This window comes from Mugil cephalus, chromosome 4 (assembly GCF_022458985.1).
Source record: "Mugil cephalus isolate CIBA_MC_2020 chromosome 4, CIBA_Mcephalus_1.1, whole genome shotgun sequence".
Classification (NCBI taxonomy): Eukaryota; Metazoa; Chordata; class Actinopteri; order Mugiliformes; family Mugilidae; genus Mugil; species Mugil cephalus.
The window spans coordinates 5,788,755-5,808,468 of NC_061773.1; the positions used below are offsets into that span (position 1 = coordinate 5,788,755).

General features: G+C 42.4%; 2 protein-coding genes across 13 annotated transcripts; one reads left to right on the top strand and one right to left on the bottom strand.

Moving 5' to 3' along the window:
* Positions 1 to 152: 152 nt before the first annotated feature.
* sfi1 (SFI1 centrin binding protein) lies at positions 153 to 8,148 on the bottom strand. 2 transcript variants are annotated; one of them, XM_047581806.1, is made up of 30 exons: positions 7,581 to 8,148; positions 7,426 to 7,497; positions 7,224 to 7,334; positions 7,028 to 7,122; positions 6,819 to 6,936; positions 6,622 to 6,724; positions 6,374 to 6,530; positions 6,123 to 6,284; positions 5,936 to 6,006; positions 5,744 to 5,836; positions 5,547 to 5,644; positions 5,394 to 5,460; positions 5,178 to 5,308; positions 5,004 to 5,085; positions 4,744 to 4,922; positions 4,597 to 4,672; positions 4,340 to 4,435; positions 4,158 to 4,234; positions 3,959 to 4,061; positions 3,767 to 3,863; positions 3,152 to 3,312; positions 2,996 to 3,070; positions 2,779 to 2,853; positions 2,492 to 2,668; positions 2,217 to 2,407; positions 2,057 to 2,140; positions 1,767 to 1,947; positions 1,438 to 1,676; positions 1,186 to 1,285; positions 153 to 446 (listed from the first exon to the last, which is right to left on the bottom strand). In XM_047581806.1, exons 1-30 carry the CDS (start codon positions 7,742 to 7,744, stop codon positions 273 to 275), a joined length of 3,609 nt encoding a protein of 1,202 aa, XP_047437762.1. In that variant the 5' UTR covers positions 7,745 to 8,148; the 3' UTR covers positions 153 to 272. The 2 variants fall into 2 exon arrangements, with proteins under 2 accessions (XP_047437762.1, XP_047437763.1); XM_047581807.1 differs by having other exon boundaries at positions 7,224 to 7,353; positions 7,581 to 7,599.
* A 17-nt stretch (positions 8,149 to 8,165) lies between these two features.
* Positions 8,166 to 19,696, top strand: eif4enif1 (eukaryotic translation initiation factor 4E nuclear import factor 1). Of its 11 annotated transcripts, none has more exons than XM_047581811.1 (19): positions 8,166 to 8,283; positions 9,582 to 9,677; positions 9,757 to 9,830; positions 10,410 to 10,537; positions 11,399 to 11,673; positions 11,835 to 12,033; positions 12,167 to 12,321; positions 13,027 to 13,165; positions 14,399 to 14,602; positions 14,745 to 15,016; positions 15,505 to 15,579; positions 16,215 to 16,395; positions 16,563 to 16,648; positions 16,783 to 16,916; positions 17,114 to 17,189; positions 17,286 to 17,409; positions 17,501 to 17,815; positions 18,346 to 18,516; positions 18,745 to 19,696. In XM_047581811.1, exons 2-19 carry the CDS (start codon positions 9,588 to 9,590, stop codon positions 18,930 to 18,932), a joined length of 2,886 nt encoding a protein of 961 aa, XP_047437767.1. In that variant the 5' UTR covers positions 8,166 to 8,283; positions 9,582 to 9,587; the 3' UTR covers positions 18,933 to 19,696. The 11 variants fall into 11 exon arrangements, with proteins under 11 accessions (XP_047437767.1, XP_047437765.1, XP_047437772.1 ...); XM_047581809.1 differs by having other exon boundaries at positions 8,190 to 8,283; positions 9,542 to 9,677; XM_047581816.1 differs by lacking the exon at positions 8,166 to 8,283 and adding an exon at positions 8,496 to 8,855 and having other exon boundaries at positions 9,542 to 9,677; positions 18,385 to 18,516.
* The last annotated feature ends 18 nt before the right edge of the window (positions 19,697 to 19,714 follow it).

Consider the following 19,714-nt stretch of genomic DNA (forward strand, 5'->3'; position numbering starts at 1 on the left):
AACAAGCATGACCCCTTTCCAACGTTTCTGAGCACAGATGAAGAGGTGAAGGCTGCCGAGTCTGTTATAAGACATTAAAAAAAAAGGCACATAACAAGAATTAACAGCTTCGCAAACTAATTTCTTCACCACCAGCTCTAAAGGTGAAGTCTAAAAAAAAAAGTTTGTAGTAAAATACGAAACATGTGGTGAACTCCTCTTCATTTAATTTTCAAGCCAGTCTCTGTGTTGCTTTAAGAAAATGTCACACAGTCACCAGGTGAGTTATCCTGTCATGTTGTGAAGGCACAGTTATCCGTTTCCATCTTATCTGCTTTTCCACTGAGAAAATAAACTCCTGAAGTGCGTAGGTCAGACTGTAAACGTTGGATTCTCTGTGCGTGAAGCAGCATCGTCGGTTTCCGTCTCTCCAGCTCCGCGGTCAGCCTGTCGACGCGCTCCTCCAACTGTCAACATCAAAAACATGACTGTGACACATCAACGGCAACGTGCAGTGTTTGACATGTGTTTCACCGTCCTCTCTCATCTCTGCTTGGTTCTTCACAGACACAGGTTTGTCGGCTACAGAGGAATGCATGCAAAATGTGAGCCATCAGGGAGAGTAACTATAGAAGTTACTTCATGTAACTAGTCTCATAACCGAGACCTCACACACTATTTATGGTTTGATCATTGTCTTGTTTGTTCCCAAAATCAACAGAACTTGAACCAATAAATGTTTCTAGTCATTAAACTGGAAAAGTGGGAAAAGATTGCAGTGGATAAGTTAAAGTTGTATTTTTTTCCACTTTTGTGTAATTAATTTATCCAAGAAAGTGAAAAATGACAATAAATAATCTTGAACAATTTACACAAATATAAAGAAATAGGAGTTTTTCCTGACTTGCACCTATTTTGTGAAGGTAACTGTAATTATAGGCTGTTATGCGCTTTTATTTTCCAAAGGAATAATATCACACATCACATTTTACAGCTAAAATATCTCACTGAAGTTCTAGCGATGGATTATATAACAATATGTATTTACGGCATGTTTTTGTATTTGAACCTTTACTTGTTAATGTTCTTAAGTTTCAGTTGGAGTTGGTGATGTAAGGTGACACGATTACATCATGACCTGTGCAGTCATGTGAAACGTTTGAGTGTTTTCTGTTAAACATTGACAAAGTTATCTTCATTCATTACCTCCTCCAGCTCTTGGCAAACAGTGTTTCTCTCCATGTTTTCATCCTTTCCACTGGTCTGCAGCCAAGTCTGCAGAACCTCTTTCAGCTTTCGCCATGCCCTGTGCACACACACACACACACACACACACACACACACACACACACACACACACACACACACACACACAAACAAACATCAGTCTCCACAGAGACAATGTACAATGATGAAGAGAAGAATGGCTCAGCTGTTTTTTTTTTCTTCGTTTTTTACCGGAGCTGTCTCTTGCCCTTCTGGAAACTCTTCATGTCGAGCTGAATGCTGAGAAGCTCTTCTGTCAAAGCTGAAGCTGGATGAGCTGCTGCATCTTCTACGTGAGGAGACTCCGTTCTTCTGCTGGAGTCTCTCTGATGTATCTCTTGCGCAGGTATGAAACCTGGATACGTTGATGGCTGGTACTGAAAAGTTAAGAGTGGAGCATCTCCAGGATCTGAACCGCTGTATTTTCCCAACTTGGAAAAGAAAACACCCATTAAAGTTAGTTTATATACTGAATCTAATCTAATATACTTATTGATAATATACTAGTCTCATTTTATTACCATATTCGGAGTCCCAGTGGTCATGAAAGCAGAAGGAGGTAGAAGTAGATCTGGTTCTTGAGTAGAGTCTGTGATGGACACGTGAGGCTCAGAGGGGGACGAAGCAGATGTGAGGGTGTTCAGACATGTGGAGGTAAAGCTAGCGGGAGTAGCCTCTGTGCTGCCACAATGGCTCTGGATGCTAGGATAAATAAAAATAAGGAAGCATTTGTCAGTCTGCCGAGTGTCTGAAACTTTTAAAACGTTAATGTTACATGTGACCAATGAAAGTGTAAAAAAAAGTTCTTCACCCTTCTAGTGGCCAAACTTTGATGGGAGGCTCAGAGAGCTCTCTGCAGCGACGAGGCTGCCGTCGAAGTGTTCGGGTTTGAAGCCTGCAGATGATAACAAACTCTTTAAGACTCCGTGTGTTGGACGCGGTTTCACAGGCGGTCAGACTGAAGCACTCACAGCTTGCTAAGCACTCGATCTTCAGCTTCCTGCTCCGCTGAGTCAGATGAGGAGTTCGGCGCACTCAGACAGAAGGTCACACTCTTTTTTGGCGGCGCTTTGGCCTCTTGCTCTCTTGGCGGTTTACACAGTGCCCGCTTCTTCCAACGCATGGCGCAACGTTTAACGACTCTCTGGAGGTGCTGTGATCTCTACAAGACACGGGCAGACTTGATGGAATGATCTCATTGTCAAACCTGAATGTCTAAAACCTCTAGAAACGCACAACAACCCACCTGCTCCTGGCTGTGCTGCGCGAGGCACGTTGTGAGGTCATTCATATGAGCAGCATATGTGAGGATGCATGTGACCCCCTCCCTCAGCAGCTGGTCTCTGTAGACCTGTGCAGCTCTGGCTGCCTGTTCCTCTTTCCTGCGCTGCTCGGTGACCCACAGCCTCCATCCACACAACACCTGCAACAGGTTCACAAAGCACCGTCACGTCAGCTCCTCCGAGCACCATTTCTGCAGCGCATTCAGCGTCGGGCTCAATAATGAGAGAAGAATGCAGAAAAAGGTGTCACCTTGGCTTGTAGCGTGAGGGACCAGTGCCAGAGCGCTCGCTCCGTCTGCTTAGCCTCTCTGCGTCTGTGCTGCAGCTGTTAGCAGGAGGAAAATCAAAGTCGTGCCCAGTTTAACTGCACTAAATCAAACCACATACAATACTGTGCAAGATTCCTCTTTCCTTCAACATTCACTTTAATCGGTTTGGTCAGACTATAAAAAACAACATCAACAGACCTTCGTTTTCCACTGCTCGAAGTACTTCTGGTACATTTTTAATTTCAGCAACAAGATTCCTTGTCGTTTCATCACCTGTCAACGTTAATATGAAATAACATGAGTTCAACAGTAAGACTTCATATAACAGCTAACAGGGGTTAATGACTTCACGACCTTATTTTTCTGTTGTTGGTAGTGATGCTCGTTCCACGCTTTCACAGTTTTAGAGAGAAGTTTGGAGTTGTGGTGCCGCCTGGCTTTTTCCATGCACATCCTCTCCGCGCGAGCCTCCCTGGTTTGTTTCCTCCATCGTCTAAAACACCACAGCAGACGCACTAAACACAGCAAATATCAAGTTAAAGAGCGAGGAACAATTCAGAAACTTATTTTAAAATCAGGATTAGGAAGCAACATGAATGGGATTATCAAAGTTATTCTGATACTTGGCCGCTCTGGTAAGGATCGCAGGGAAATAATAGCCACATACACTCAGTTTCATCCACATCAGTTTAAAATAACTCAAAGAATCAGCGTTTGCATTTTGGAAGCTGTGGGTTGTTGTACTGTTGAGTTGTATTGTGCTGTACTGACAACTGCTCCTATTATTTTGACAACCCCATTTTAGTCAGTGAGCTGAGCTTAATAAGAATAAAAAAAACTTGTGTTTAACTCAATACAGTTTAACAGCAACACACACTACATCATTTCAAAAAAACAAAACAAAACAAAAATACTGTAGCTTAGCTGAAAGAACAGTGCATGGACTCATTCCACCTGTTGTTTGTTTACCTTGATTTATAGACCTCTGAGCCTTGCTGAGTGCTTCCCTCTGCTGGTGGCGCATTGACACTGCACGTGTTGTTGCATCTCTCCAAGCAAGAAACACCTAAAGAGATTTAATGCAAAAAAAAAAAAAACAAATTAAAGAAAATCAGCAAATGCACTGAAGAAAAGATGGAGACCTCAAGACTGCTTTCTAACCTTAAGCTGAAAGAAGAACTCATAGTGACTCTGTGCTTGTTGTTCAGCAGCTCGGACTTCTGCGAGTTGAGCTGCGTTTTTTTTCCAGTCATTAAGAACTTTCCTAAAAACACATGACAGAAATTGATGATGCTGACCAACTTTCTAAATAGAGAAAGTCAAACACAGATTTCAGATTTTCAGGATATATTCTTATTACCTCAGAAAACACTGTGTCTGCTGCATGTAAAGTTCCTCGGCTTGGTCACGTATCTGAGACGTCTGTAGGTGCTGTTCCTGTGAACACAGCGTTAACGACTTCAGCATTGTTTTTAATCACTCCCCAACAAATATGATTGTGTCATTGCATTATCACGTTGGCTGTAACTGATATTTGCGTACCTTCCAGCCCATAAAGGAGTGCTTGAGGACTTTAGCTTCATGGTGACGCTGAATCTGCGTCAGCCTGCTTCTCTTCAGTCTCTGGATCTGAACAAACTGATCGCACACACTGGAGTGACTAACACAGACTAAAAACAGAAAGCGTGCATCTGACTTGTGTTGTACAGCTACTACCATGATTTTATTCAAAAATATAAATTTGAGAAAACATGATGGTCCCTTTTACAAATGGGACGGGGTAAAGCCTGAAAAAGCACCTTTTTCCATTTTTCTACAGCCCTTCTCATGCAGCACAGGTCTCCCTGATAACACGCCTGCTGCTCCCTGCTCCTCCTGATGTGAAACAAATAAATCTATTAGCCAGCGACACGTTACCAGTCTCAACAGAACGTAGGATGCTTCACCTGTCTCGTATCTCGGTGCTGTTGTCCTTCCACTGGGTCATTGCCTTGTGGAGGAGCTTGTGCAGGTACAGGCGCTGTGAAGCCTCCTGTTTCTCCCCGTCTTTGATCTGCTGCTGTGTGCGTCGTCTCCACTGAGCCCAGGCTCTCTGCACGTGGCATCGCTCCTCATGAAGAATTGCCTGTAAGCAAGAACGGTTAAGTATCTGTTGGACATCTACGGACCTAATCAGCGCTATAGTTTCCATCTGCAGCCAGCATACCATCCGCTCTGAAAGCATCTCCTCCTTGTGTTTCTCTGACTGTCCCCACCAGGTGTAAAACACCCAGGAACACTGGCGACGTCTAACAACGCAGTAAACGCACAAATCATGCAGAGACAACACAGGTCAATTTACCACACATTTAAAAGTCTGGAGGTACCGCTGGTAACTCACCGATTGAAGACTTCTGCTTTGTGTCTTCTCCGTTCACGCAGTCTTCTCTGCAGAGTGAACTGGACCCACGTGTTGAAGCACAGAGGTAACGTGCGCTCTTGGAACCACGTGTCTGCACGACGCTCCAATTCCTGTAGAAAAGCAAGATGTCTGTCATTTACATTATATCTGGTTTGCCATATTTTCCGTATTTTCTTGTATTGGATCTGAAAATACCTGCATGCGTCTTTTCTCAGCAAATTTCTCTCTCCAGTGGTAAAAAGAGCTCCTCAACAGTGAATTGCTGCGAGGGGGAAAAAACAACAGGACATTAAATAAATCGATTACTATCACCTGTAATATTTGGTTGGAACTGGTGAATAAAAGCACCTGTATGTAGTCAGTGCCATTTCTGTGAGGGGTTTAAAACTCTGATCTTCAGCTTCCTCCAGCCGGTCCTGCCACAGATTCCAGTATTTACTCGTCATCTACAAAAACAGATAAACGTTAAACCCTGGGAAGAAGACTTTGCTCAAAGAAATTGTAACCAACACAGCAGCGTGAGGATGAGAGATTCCAACAATTACAGTTTGTCGACAGTGTTGGACAGCCATGTTGTTGTTCAGTCTGTGGGCTCTGTTCCGCGTGACGTTGAGAGACAACCCACGCACTCCAGCATGCTGCAACAACACAAACACAAACACAACATCAAAAAATGATCGATATGAAATGATCACGTCTATCTGAAGTTGCTTTATTTAGTTAGTTATTTATTTTACCAGTAAATGATGGTGGAAATGTTGACTTGCAATCTGGTTTCTCTCAGACTCTTCTCTGCACAAGGTCACATCTGATGAGGAGCTCAAGAACCAAACAACGATACTGAACACTGAGAGCTCGCTACACTGTGTGATTCTGTGCTTTGTATAAAACTTATGTTCCAGTTTTCTACATGGAATAGGATACAAGCTCTCCAGCGCACTAGTGCTCTACGCTGGATGCTCTGTGAAGCCAAATGGAGAACTGTTTGCAGGCGGTTCTCTGCAGCCTGTTTGCGGTCCACCGCGTTTCTCCATTTACTCCAACACCCTCTTGCCAGACGTAAACAACTGGCATGCTCAGCCACAGCTAAAAGAAACGCAGAAAAGTAAAACGCAACTGAATGATCAGGTGTATACGTGGGAAAAAGAAGGTGGAAATTTAAGAACTGTATATGCCTTGTGCTTTTTTCTTGCTCTGGTGACAGGATACATAAGTTATCCACAGATTCAACGCTCTTCTTTTCACTACTACGATGAAGTGAAGTGCAGCTTTGGATTCTTTCTCTTTCTGGCAACAAGCAGCTGCGTGCATTTCTTTCCAATGAAGCCACGTCTGAGAAAATACAATAAAACATGTAAGGTCTGCTTTTAATGCTTTTAATTTTGACACCATAGGTTTAATGGGTCTTTCATGTGTCTTTTACCACGCTCTGTAAAATCCGTTCTCTCTGTTTCAGTGCTTGCTCCTCTAAAGTGTACAGGTTTTGATGACGCCGTAGCCGAGTCTGCCACAAGCTCCAAGCTGAACTGCAACACGCAAAATGTGGTAAAATGCTGTTAAAACCAGCAACATTTTAAACACGATGAGTAAATATTTGATTTGTATATACAATAATCTCACCGCATGGTTGAGAGTCTGTTCTGTTCGAGAGCCGATTCAAGCATTCTGTTCTTCATTCTCCTCATTTCCGTGAAAACCTCCCATCGGTCCCAAACTGCACGCATGCGCTGCTTCTCAGCTGATTATAGGAATAAGGTGGTTAATGACACTGCTCATGAAACATGTAGCTTGAATCTTAAAAGACTCCTTTTACGCAGGCTGGAACACACCAAATGATTCAGCTTTCTGCATCTTACTCTTCCTTTCCCTCTGAGAAGTTACAAAATTTCGCCAACCGTGGAAAGTCAGGTTATACAGATAATACCTACAACACAAACAGCATCATTAGCACACACAAAGAGCCTTCAACGCACAGCTTGACAGGCCACAAGACTGTTCAACTCTCGCAAAATGTCATGCAATTACTTGTGGTGACACTCTGCCCGCATTGTAAGAGTCCACTCCCTTCTGGACGTCCACCACTCGTCTCTCCATCCTTCAAAGGCTCGCCTCAGGACCAAGTTGTTATAGTGAGACCTGCAACACACAATACTTCCTTCAGAAGGAGATCAACTAAGGCTTTCATATTTCACCAACTACAGCTTGCAAAATAAGTGTAACCCATTACTTGGCTTGATGAGGAAGTATCTGACCAAACGTGTTCTGTATCCAGATCCTCAGAAACTTTCTGGCAAGGTGTCTGCAAATGTTTGAAAAGTTAGACAAAGTCATAAATGATTAAATCAGAAAGGTAGGGAAAAGTTAAATAAGGCATATCAGCACCTGATTCTCAGCTCCTTGAGTCTTCCACCTTTGTTCCAGTTGTATCCAACTCTGTAAGGAATCTTTCTCGTATGAACTCCGCGCACTTTGTTTGTTTCACCACCAGATTTAACACTGTTTGGTCGGGGTCGTACTGGATTTGGGACTCTGCCTTTACTTTCCATTGTAATAATTCCAGCCAGCACAGGACAGTGCAACCACAGTCTTTAAATAACAGCATCAAACACTTAACTACAACTCGTATTTATGCCTTAGGTTACTTCAAACCCTGTACTCTGTGTGATGCAGAAACCGTTTGGGCGAAAGAACTGCCGCGCGTTTGTTTTTCCTTGTCACGTGAACGCGGATGTGACATCGCCTCTGTTGTCAACGGCAACAGCCTGCACGGGCATTGTGCTGTACATACGTTGTACTGCTAAGTTCGGGTGCTGGTGGATCTAACGTTCAAACATTTCACATAGTTTAGTAATCTTTTCAATTTCGTATTGGGGAAGTGAGTTATAAAACGTCACAGCCTACAAGAGTTTAAATTCTCACATGTTTACTCCGGTGCAGTCAAGAAGGCACAGTGGGTCCTCTCAGAAACACGGATGCATGCAAATTGACACCACGGACGCCCGCAAGGGCGGAGCAACTAGTTTCACAAAGAAGCGTCAGGAAACCGCTACGGAGAAAGGCGAATCGAGCAAACCCTAAGAGAAGCGTAAGTTGACCCAAATATTGCCTGTTAAGTGTACTAAGTATTCGTATAAATGATATCCTGACGGAGCAAGTTGTTCTTTTTCAATGTGTATAGGTGCACACGTACTTTTTACTTTTAAATACCAATTTCTATATAATGGTTTACAATGTTAAAATGCGACATCACTAGCGCACAGAGACTATTTAAAATTCTACAAAGGCGCGATGGGCACAATGTAATCTTTCCCAGGACCTTCTTAAAGCGGTGATCATAGGAAAATTGCTGCTACGACTTAGAAAACAGAGAAAGAGCTGACAATTATTCGAGATTACACAGTTTCAGTGTGATTTAATTTCTTGTTAGGACCTGTGTTCTTATGTTAAGTTACCCCACTACAGCTTGTGTTTTCTGAAATCACTACAACAACTCAACCGGCTTACTATTTGGTACTTGCTGGGTGGGCATTATCCCCATTCCCCGGCTAGTTAGTTAGCTAGCTAGCTTAAAGTGCTAAGTTAGCTAGCTAGCTAACTAACGTGAATTGCCGCTGTCCGGCCGTTAGCGACCAGTATTCCCCGCAGCATTCGAATTGAGTAAGTTTGTAGTTTGTATTTTTTCTAAGTAGTTTGTTAACTGTTTGTACATTTTGTTCTTCAAACCGCTAACCACTGTTTAGTGTTAGCAGTGTGTGGGACGCTACACAATTTAGCCAGCCCTTTACCAATATCTGCTAATTGTTAGCCTTGAACTATGTAAAGAGGCGATTAATTTAGAAATGCAGTATATTGATTAAAATACGTCAGTGTTTAATGCGTTTTTTTCCGAAGCGGCTTTGTTTTCAAGCCACATGTTACGGACAATATCTTAATTAACACAAACGTTTTGTGAATTATTGTGATTGACCTGTCACCTTTCACGTCAACGGTGACTGGCCGTTGTCAATTAACTTGCTAATTGGCTAGCGGAATTGGCTAAAACCGTCCTCACGTAAGTTGACTCGGCGCTTGCTGAAGCTTATTGATTATTTTGGTTTGTTGTTTATTTTCTAGTCATGCTGTTATGTCATGTTCGAGACAGGGACACTTGATTTCACCGCAAATGTTTTAAAACTTCTGGTCTGGCTAGCAACGAGAACGACACATGTTCCATCAACTTTAAAAAATGCCTGTATTGACTTTCTTAAACGATAAATCCATCCACATCAGTTGCAGTAATCCGCTAACCTTTAAGTCCCTGCAGTTATGCAATATTAACTTATCAATGTTACCTTTGTTTTCAGCTGGTGTCAACTCTTCTAAAAGCTGTTTGTTCATCTGCAGTCAGCCATGGAGAAAGATGCTTGTGTAGAACAGAAGAATGGTGATGCTGCTGTGGACCAACAACCTGCAGCTACAGCTCCTTTCAGATACTCTAAGGTGATTAGATACACAAGCTGGATTGTTATTTAAAACATAGACAATGTGCTTCCTCACTCAATCACTGTCAATTCCACAGGAAGAGCTTCTGGAAATAAAAGAACTGCCAATCTCCAATGAAAGGCCTGAATGTCTCTCTGAGAAATATGATAGGTAAGAATACCTAAATTCATGTCGTCCTAATATTTGGTCGGCAACTAATCGTGACGGCTGGAAAAGATTTTTTTTATAGTATACTTTTTTTATTGTAATAAATGGGCTGATTGAGTGGAGCTGTTACACTAATGTACCATTTGCTCTACATTTGATTCACTTGACTCCTTAAGCACAGCCCGAGTTGAGTTCTGATAGACTGATACAGACTGTGAATAAATGACGGCAGTTTTCAGTGCTTATTCTGATAAACTGTCAGAGGCAGTATTTGAAATAATGAACAAGCTAGTGCTTATGTAGAAGTCATGTGGGCAGTCTTGGCAGTTTTTATAATTTGCAGATTATTGATTTTACCAGTTACAGTTATCAGATTGTACTGTTGTTCTAATGCTGTAAAACAAATAAAAACAAGACTGCAAAATGAGACTGGCTGCTTAGATTTGATATGTATATATTTGTTTTAAATACCTAATTTATAAAAACTCTTGCCCAGGTGAGATTTTAGCCAGTTATTTGTTGCTTTTTTTATGTAGATGTGCTTGTTTTCAGTTATGGGTTGACGTTGTGTTTCTGAAACAGTGATGGTGTCTGGGACCCTGAGAAATGGCACGCCTCACTCTATCCCACCTCAGAGCGAAGCTCTCCAGTAGAAGGTTTTAAAAAGGACTACATGGATGACAGAGTACCTTTAAAACGAAGAATCCCAGGTAAAATGACAGTGGATAGTGGCCAGTACCAAAACTATGCAGAATTAGGTTTAAACCAAAACAAAGGACATCCTGTTGCCGACAGGACTTTGTGTTGGAGGTCTATAGAGGGTATCCACTGATGTCACTGCCGCCCAGGGACATACTCCCCTGAGTGGCAAAAACATGGTGAAGTGTATCAGTAAATACAGCCAAACCGGGAATAATGTAGATTATCAAATCAAAGGCAACTGGATTTGACAATTTGAATAGTTACTGTCGGCAGCAACTACACCAAAACAACATCCACAAACTTATCTGACAGCCCTCCAGAATGTAACATAAGAAGTAACTTAAAGTATGACTTCATCAAAAAATACAGCATAAATTCATATTTCCTGACAAACACCACTTTTCTGTGCCTGGCTTCCAGTTATTTCTTCAAGATATATTTTTAAAGCCAAAGAAAAGAAGTAAATTGATCACTGCATTATGAACTGCTTTCCAAATCTGTTGGTACAGTCGGTTGCACAACAGCTCTTCACCTTTTTGTATTTAAATTAATTTTACAATTTAGACTCTATTAAAGCATGTGATTCAAACAAATGTGGCTAATCTTCATGATCAAATGCAACTTTTTGCCACTCAGTGGCCGTAACCACGGAGGCTTGCTGTGACATCACGCAATACCCACTATTGTCAACTGAAGAAGTAGGAAAAATGTTAGGTCAGAACCTTCTGTATTTGTATCACTCACCACAACTGCATATGCAGCAAAAATGAATTAAATTGCATATTTAGTGAGACAATGTCAATAATGGCACAAGATTGTTACTTTGGAGCAAGTGGCTGAAATCAAGCCTGTGTGTTAATTTCATTTAGATCCTCGCGAGCGGTTAAAGGAGGATGATCTGGACGTCGTTTTGAGCCCACAGCGCCGTAGCTTTGGAGGTGGATGTCAAGGCAATGCTGCACCTGCACCCCACAGCCGTCGCCCAATTAGCCCCCTGGAAAACAAAGAAAACGAGAGTCTCCGTCTAGGAGGGGCCCGCAGAATCGGCAGTGGGCGCATAATTCCTGCACGTGTCTTTGAGAGAGAAGCTCGTGCTGAGAAAGAACGGGAGCGTGAGAGAGACTTTAAGGATAAGAGATTCAGGGTCTGTTGATTTCATTCCATCCATAATTAATTTCCTATGCTGTTGGGTTGTGATTCCTTCACATTATAAGAATTATGAAGAATTACCCATATAGCCCTCAGTTTGTCACAAAATGTTTAATTTACAGTTGGATTGACATTGACTGGTGTAATCATTTGCAGAGGGATTTTGGAGACAAACGTGTGTTTAGTGAAAGGAGAAGAAATGACTCGTATGCAGAAGAAGAGCCAGAGTGGTTTTCTGGGGGTCCCACCAGCCAGTCGGAGACAATTGAGCTTATTGGATTTGATGACAAGATCCTGGAAGATGATAAACGCAGAACCAAGCGATCAAGGAAGAGAACGGAATCTTTGAAGGAAGGCACGTCAAAGCTTTGTTTGAAATTGCTTATTAGAATTTTAGCAACATTATGCATAAAGTAATTAATAAAACTAACATAGTATGACTGTTATCATGGTAACGTCTTGGTTCTTGTCACATGTGTTCTGTGTAGTGGTGGAATGTAATGGTGGACAGACTGAGCAAGGTCTGCAGTCTACTGCTGATCAGGAAGTTCCCCACCCTGACGTTCTGCCAGAGCAGTCAGGCGGAGACTTCGACTTCAATGAATTCTTCAATCTAGAGAAGACGATGCCGGGACTGGCCTCTGTAAGTACTGGGGTGCACTTTTTTTTTTTTTTAAAAGGGTTAAAGGTGTCAACATTACAAATTGGGTGTCACTAACTCCTCAAGCCTTTCCTTTATTTGTTCAAGCTCAACAGTAGAGGTTTTCAAGTGTAGTTTCTCTTTTTTCTGCAGCCCTACACAATATTTTAGTGGATGCGCTGACGCATTGTGACATAGTTTTAAACTGTTAATTGCATGCTTGTATCCAAGTGTGTTTTATGAAGCTAAACAAGCAATTGTGAATCAAAATATTAAGTTCAGATAATTTGTGTCGGCACAAGATTACCTCTGCTCCACGGGCTTGATCTCACTGAACTGTGGTGAATACTTGAACAGACTGACTTGACCAGTATTTTTATTTATTTATTTTTTCTGGGATCTCGTGTGGGGTGGAGTTTGAAAGGGTAATCAACAATTCAAATTTATGCCCATCAACAAACAGTAGAGATGCTGTTACTAATTAGAGAGTTAGGAGAACCAGACTTGAAACAAAGGAAAATTGTGATGTATTGGCAATAATGTCAGACATCAGCGTATTAGTGACACTGCCCTCAGTCTTCTAGCACGTTATGTGCTAAATCGATGGAAAGCACACTAAACGTAAGTGCCACCTTTGTTTTTGCACCGTTCGGTAAGCAGATTTCTGTATTTCGCTCTGTGTCTTACAGTCTTGTTTCTGTCTTGTAGATGATCGAGGAAGTTTTAGGGGAGGGCCCTGCATCAGCCAGTCGCTTTAGTCAGTGGTTCTCCAGTAACCTGAGCCCGTCAGGCAGCCGGTCCAGCAGTCTGAGGTCCACTCCTCATGAAGAGCTGGAAAAACTAGCTGGTAAGAAATGTGATTTCCCCAGTGGAGCTTTGTAAAAAATGTGTAGTCAAGGCAGGGAAAAATGATTTATCCTGTGGGAAATTCGCTGTCCAGTAGCTTCATCATATATATGTATATGTGCATATATGCAGTGGTAATGACCACATACCAGTTGGTTCCTCACAGGGAGGTGTTGCAGAGTTTTATGGCCTGAGGCACAAATGTCTTCCTCAGCCTGTCCATGCAGCAGGACAGAGGCAGCAGCCTTTCCCTGAACAAGCTTCTCAGTCTACATGACTATGGTGTCATGTAGATGGTGGTGTCCATCTTAGTGCACCACAGCGTAGAAGAGAGCACTAGTGACAAAGGTTTGGTAGAACATGTCCAGCAGATGTGAAACAACCTTAGCCTCCTGAGAAAATGGAGACAGCTCTGACCTTTTTTTTTTTTGTGTACTGAGTCTCTGTTGGCACACCAGTGCAGTCTGTGATCCAAATGTAGATCCAGGTATTTATAGGTCTGAACCCCCTCTACACACTCCCATTGATGTTACAGGCTTCAGGTGGGTTCTGAACCTCTGGAAATCCACTTCCATCTCCTTGGGTTTAGCTGTATTTAACCAGAGGTGGTTTGCTTCGCACCATGAGACAAAGTTCATCAGATTCTTGTACTCCTGCTCATTCCTGATACATCCCGATTGCAATGTCATATGACATGACTGTGTTGTACTTGAAGTCTGTGTACATGGTTATAAGATGTAGGAGAGCAGGGTCTCTTGTGATGCTCCAGTGCCAGTACAACCCAGTTGTGCATTTCCCCAACCTGACATACTGAGGTCTCCCAGTAAGATAGTCCGCTACCCAGGAATTAGTCCACACCCATCTCTGTTGGCTTGTGCCTCAGGAGCTGGGTGGTGTTGAATGTGCCAGAAAATTAAAACACAGCAGCGTTCCCCCTGTCCAAGTGTGAGAGAGTCTGACAGAACAGGTAGAGGATTGTGTCCTCCACACACCTTTTCCTGATACACAAACTGCAATGGGTCTAGAGCATGGAGGGCCTGATGTGATGCAGCAGCAGCGCTCCGTTGTCTTCATGATGCTGGATGTCAGAATGACCAGTCTGTAGTCATTGAACTCCCTTGGGTGTAGCTGCTTGAAGACAGGGATGATCCTCCTAGGCTATATCACTATTTAAATGAATATTAAGATCTCATGCTGGATGTCATAAATCTGGGATTGTTTTGCTTCTGTGAAGGTCTAGAGCCTCACTGCACATCTCCCAGCCAGTGCCCTGCCTCATACTTCACACCTATTCAACCGTCGGACTGCAAGGAGAAGGTGGACATCCTGGAGCTGTTGCACAAAGCCAAAATAGACCTGAAGCCTCTTCTTTCCACCCTCTCGGTCAACAAGGCTCGGCTACGGGAAGGCAGTGAGTCCCTTTTCATGGATCAGACAAGTACATCTACTTACACAAAAATATGTTAAATTTTCCCAATTTTACTATGCCCATAATTAACGGTCACTTATTTAGTAGCATTTGATACAGATTTCAGTCTCAGAACTGCTGCTCAAGTCAAATCTGTGTTTTCTGTCCCTAGCTCACTCTGGCGTGGTGCTCTCATTGGAGGAGGTGGAGGGAGAGATGAAGGGAATGAAGCTTAGCGCAGAACCACATGTGCGAAAGGTGCCACCTCCTCAAAGGGGAAATGGTACACCCTTCATGGCTGAGCATTTAGAGGAGGCGCTAACTGGCGGCCCTAGTGCCCATCCACGTTCACGTGACTCAGACATGTCGGCCTTTAATAAACTGGTCAGCAGCATGAAGGCAAGTGGAACTCTGCCAACTCACCCAAAAACCAACACAAACAATGTAAGTATTTCTGTGTATCAGTTTTTACGTTGCTTCGGGTTTGCACTGGATAAGTGACATCACTCATGTGCATGTTGCAAATGATCTTATCTGCTTTTCATCTGGAGCCAATTCTTTTGAAATTTTCAAAGAACTATGAAAAGATGGGCATAAATTTGATTTGGAGGTTATGTACAGTTTTGAAAACTGTACATTAACAAATGTTACTGACTTTCACGAGGGCCAGATGGACCTGGACTTGCATGTTCATATCTGCCTGAGTGGGATTGTTATGTTGCCATTTGAGGAGGTTTCAGCCATGTCTGGCCCATTACTGGCCCAAATTTTATTTGGTGGTGCCTACTTTAATTCCAGTGTGTGTTTCAAGAAGACCACCAGTCACCATACATTGGTATATGTTTACTGGGATGGGATAGCAGAATGTTTTTATGAGCAGACTTTTTATTGTTGCACTGCATCACTACATTTTGTTGTTCTCATGTACAAAGCAGAAGCATTCAGACCAGTCTGTGGGGACACGTTCTGACCAAGTACCTGCTCAGCAACAGAAAAACATATTTCAGGTATATTTCTCTCTGTCCTCTCAGTCAAATGCTGTTAATGTGTAGAAAGAGTCAGGGCTGGGTACACATTTTAGTCACATGAGTTGTATGTTTTGTTTTGGCAGCTGATGGAGCAAACACTGAAATGCAAGGAAAATGATTTGTTGGCTTTTTCAAACCACCTGCTCATACAGTTTTATGGCGCAATCATACTGCCAGCAGTGTCGGTTTGTTACAAGCGATATTTCCATACCAAGTCAAAGCCAAGTTTTTTATGTAATCTGAAAATGTGAAGTCTATAGAAATGGTGCACCACACCAAACTGTTGGGTAGAAATCATATACATGTCAGCTAATATTAGTACGGATTCAACCACCGTCTGTGTGAAAATAATTGTATTTGCAATGGTACATTGATATGGGACTCCAGGTTTAAGTGTTGTTAAACACGTATCCGTCAAAGACTGAAGCTTTATTAGCGATGTTGAGAAAGGCTCCTAGTTCCCAACTTGATAAATTGCCACAATGACATTAATAACAAGGTGTTATTCCATCACATCAAACATTTTAGTATTTGACTGTTAAATCAAAGTACTAGAGTCAATAAAGTGAACAAGTATTCCTGGGAAAATAAGTTTTATTTGTTTAATTTTATAGGAGCTCTTGGGAGTCCGTAGTAGCTCCCCGACCCAGCTTGGCAGTCTGCTGGGCAGCTCTGAGACCCCAGCGACTTCTGCGCCTCTACATGGCTTACTGCACAAGGGCCCTTCACCCCCTGTCTTTCTACAGACGGCACCTTCACCCGACTACTTCAATAGTCGGTTGCAACCTTCTGCAGGTAAGTTGAATGACGTACTGTTGAACTGGAGAGAACGCATATTGCATGCATTGACATTTATCTCTACACATTAGGTTTCACCCCCAGATTGTGTGACCAGACTATGCTATAATTGGACCAGAAACTTTATTTTATAATTTGTTGTTTTTCCCCTCACCTACCTGAAGGGTTTCCTGTTGGCCATCAGCCCATGCTGCCAGAACAGTTTGATGTACACAGATCTATGAGCCCTGGATCTGCTGCACAGCAACAGGTCATTTCTGTTCCATTTCTTGCTCTCAAGTTTCAGTAATTCAGGTGTAGCTTGTTGAGTATTACACTATTTATGCATTTGTATATAAAACCATTTGAAGACTACGAAGATCATTTTTGTATGTTTTTGTGCAGATGAGGGCAATCTCTTTGTCCGTGAATCAAGCAGACCTGGATGCTCTGGCATTCCAGCAGGACCTTGCTCTACATGCTCACCACTCCTTCCAGCCAGGCTACAAACAACCACAGGACAAGTCTTTTCGAAATAGGTTTGTTTTTCAAAATATTTGAATCCACTATTGATGTATTTAAGCTATATAATATACTAATTGTTTTACCAGTTAATGTTGGCAACAGGAGGAGTGGTAACTGTACCTAAGCGTAGTGAAAGTGTGCTCCCCAAACAAGATGACAAGATGATTGTGTTGGCAATATCATAAAGGTGATTAGTGTATGTGATCCACAGGCCACAGCGTGTCAATCGCTCACCTGGCCCTCAGTCTGCTGGAAGAAACTCTCCAGGCAATGCTGTCACCAGCATGGTAATCACAAACTATATTCTCCAAATATTTTTTCTTTTCTTCTCTCTCCAAAGTTTCCTCTCTGGCTAACTACCATGTAACTATTTTTATTTTCAGTTGTCACCATCCTTTACACCAACATCTGTGATCCGCAAAATGTATGCAACAAAAGATAAAAGCAGGGATGAACCCATGGGTCGTTCAGAGACCAAGGAGGAGACGGCAACACACTCTCAAGATGGTAGTAACAATTTACCCTTCAGCTGAGTGATTATACTTGGTTTGAGATCTGCAGCACTTTGACATTTGAGATTTGGGTTATGTGATTACAGACAGAAACTCCCCAAATCTATACCTGGAAACAATGGATGGGAGTGTTGCTCAGTCAGGAGGAGTAAAGACTGGGTCACAGACCTTACCAAGCAAGGAACAAGAGCGTGTCAGGCCCGGCTCTGCTGGACACCATGCACCTGCTATGGTGCCTTCAGGACCATCCTCATCTTTCCCTCGTCCTGTTTACCCGGTACCGCTGCTATCTCATGTACCTATGGTACGCCCTCCTCCCCAGCTTCACCCTAATATGGTTCAACGAATGCTGGCACAGGGTATCCAGCCCCAGCAGCTTGGACCTGCTCTTGTGCAAGCAGGTAGGTGTTCCTTTTCTGATCTGACTTTCATTGTGACGAAAGAAATATCTAATTTTTGGGATTTCAAATATTCATATTCCATAATTCAGCTGAGTGATTATCGTCCCTCAAATTGAGATTCTTTGTGGTGGGTCAAAGCTGGTCAGATGTTGATTTCTCTTTAATTGGCTGTTTGGTTTTTATCTCCGTTCTAACTTTATATATTTACATATTTAAATATGTGTCATCCTGCATTCTTTCAATTACAGTTCAAATATTAATTAACTGCACTGGTAACATGACTAGTCTGGACTGCCATGGTTGCCAGGTCCTTGTAGGTTGTCTGCAGTACACTGTTTCCAGACCTTACTGGGGGCCTGGCCCGACACATATAACTATGATTTTCTCGAGCTGCTACTAAGGAATTGACATAAGGAACTGATGAAATTGACTTCTACCATGTTTTAATTAAGAAGTTTTTACTTGGGACCTGATGTTAAACCTTTTGATCTCGCCAATTTCTGATGGAAGTCTTTAATTGTACTTACAAGGTATATTTCCACCACATGTTGACCTTGCACAACTTCAAGGCTTGCCTCCTGCCCTGCTTGGACAACCGCTGTACCCTCTAAGTGCAGCAGGGCATCCACTTCTACCTCCCAGAACCAATACTCAGATGCAGTTAGCAGTAATGCAGCAGCAACTTCAACAACACAGACCAAGTGAGTTAAAGGAATATCTGGTAGTTGCAACTCAATGTTAAAAACAGATTTTCTATATAGAACTGTATGCAAAGTATTTTGTAATTTGGCCAAATTTACATATTCTAATTGTATGTACTTGAAGATAAAACTAGACACATATTCATAATGTGCTGTTGAATAAGCCAAAAACACATGAACTATTATTTTCTCAGCTCTTGGATTAAATAATCTTGTGTTCTCTTGCAGTGCATCAGAACGTCCCAGGCACTCAGGCACAGAGCCATGGCCCCCACCGGACAAATGGCTCCCAGCGTCACGGGAGCAGCCCTCCTCTAGGTCTCGCCAAGTGGTTTGGGACAGATGTGCTTGAGCAGCCCCTCCCCTCTATGCCAGCCAAGGTGATAAGTGTAGATGAACTGGAATTCCGGCCATAATAAAAACACTGTGCTGGAAAGCATTTTTTTTTTTTTTTTTTTTTTTTCTCTTTTGCCCATCTCCACCATCTACTTACTGTGATAATGTGAACTTTAATTTTGAAGACGGTGCACAGAATAGAACATTTAAACCATGTCATGCTTTGTCTTCAACCTTGAAGCCACTGAATTTTGAAGAGGCGAGTGATGGAGATTTGGTTTGCCAGCTGAGTTTTTTTTTTTTTTTTGTATTAGCACAGTAAATAATAATGTATAGCCCCAGTTGTACAGACCATGGGAAAAATCTTATTCTGTATATAGCTATCGTGTTCCTCTTTTTTTTTCTTTTCTTTTTGTTTTGGGATGGGTAGGGTGAAACAATCCTCCAGTTCAACTGAAAACTGTGAGAGACAAAGTCACCAAGAGCTGGTAGCATTTCCTTGTTGTGTCTACCTTAACCCCTCCCCCCTGAACTACGGAGAGTAAGGGCCACTGCTGATGAGACATTTTGGGTTGATGAGCGACTTTGGGGCATGTTCCTGTGGCTAGTGGCCCTTGTCTGTTGAAGTTGAGCATTTCGAGACACCTCTGGGGGATGCAGCGAGCTGGTTGTGCCTTTGTGTTTTTTGTTTTGTTCTTTTCCTTTAACTGTATCCTCTCCAATCCTACTTGTCACTAGGGGGGCAGCACTGCTCACACTGTCTTTGAGGGTGGTTGGGATTCAGTTTTTGTGTGCTACTAAGTTATATAAAGCACAAATACAATAAATAAAATCTTGAGTATAACTTTTGTTGAATTTATTT

Excerpts from the sequence above, each read along its gene's own strand:
- sfi1 (XM_047581806.1), bottom strand. The coding sequence starts at position 7,744 with ATGGAAAGTAAAGGCAGAGTCCCAAATCCAGTACGACCCCGACCAAAC. Across the intron at positions 5,837-5,935 it reads ATTTCCACCATCATTTACTG|CATGCTGGAGTGCGTGGGTT; the intron begins GTAAAATAAATA and ends GTGTTGTTGCAG. Across the intron at positions 5,645-5,743 it reads TCCAACACTGTCGACAAACT|ATGACGAGTAAATACTGGAA; the intron begins GTAATTGTTGGA and ends CTGTTTTTGTAG.
- eif4enif1 (XM_047581811.1), top strand. The coding sequence starts at position 9,588 with ATGGAGAAAGATGCTTGTGTAGAACAGAAGAATGGTGATGCTGCTGTG. Across the intron at positions 13,166-14,398 it reads AGAGCTGGAAAAACTAGCTG|GTCTAGAGCCTCACTGCACA; the intron begins GTAAGAAATGTG and ends GCTTCTGTGAAG. Across the intron at positions 16,396-16,562 it reads TCGGTTGCAACCTTCTGCAG|GGTTTCCTGTTGGCCATCAG; the intron begins GTAAGTTGAATG and ends ACCTACCTGAAG.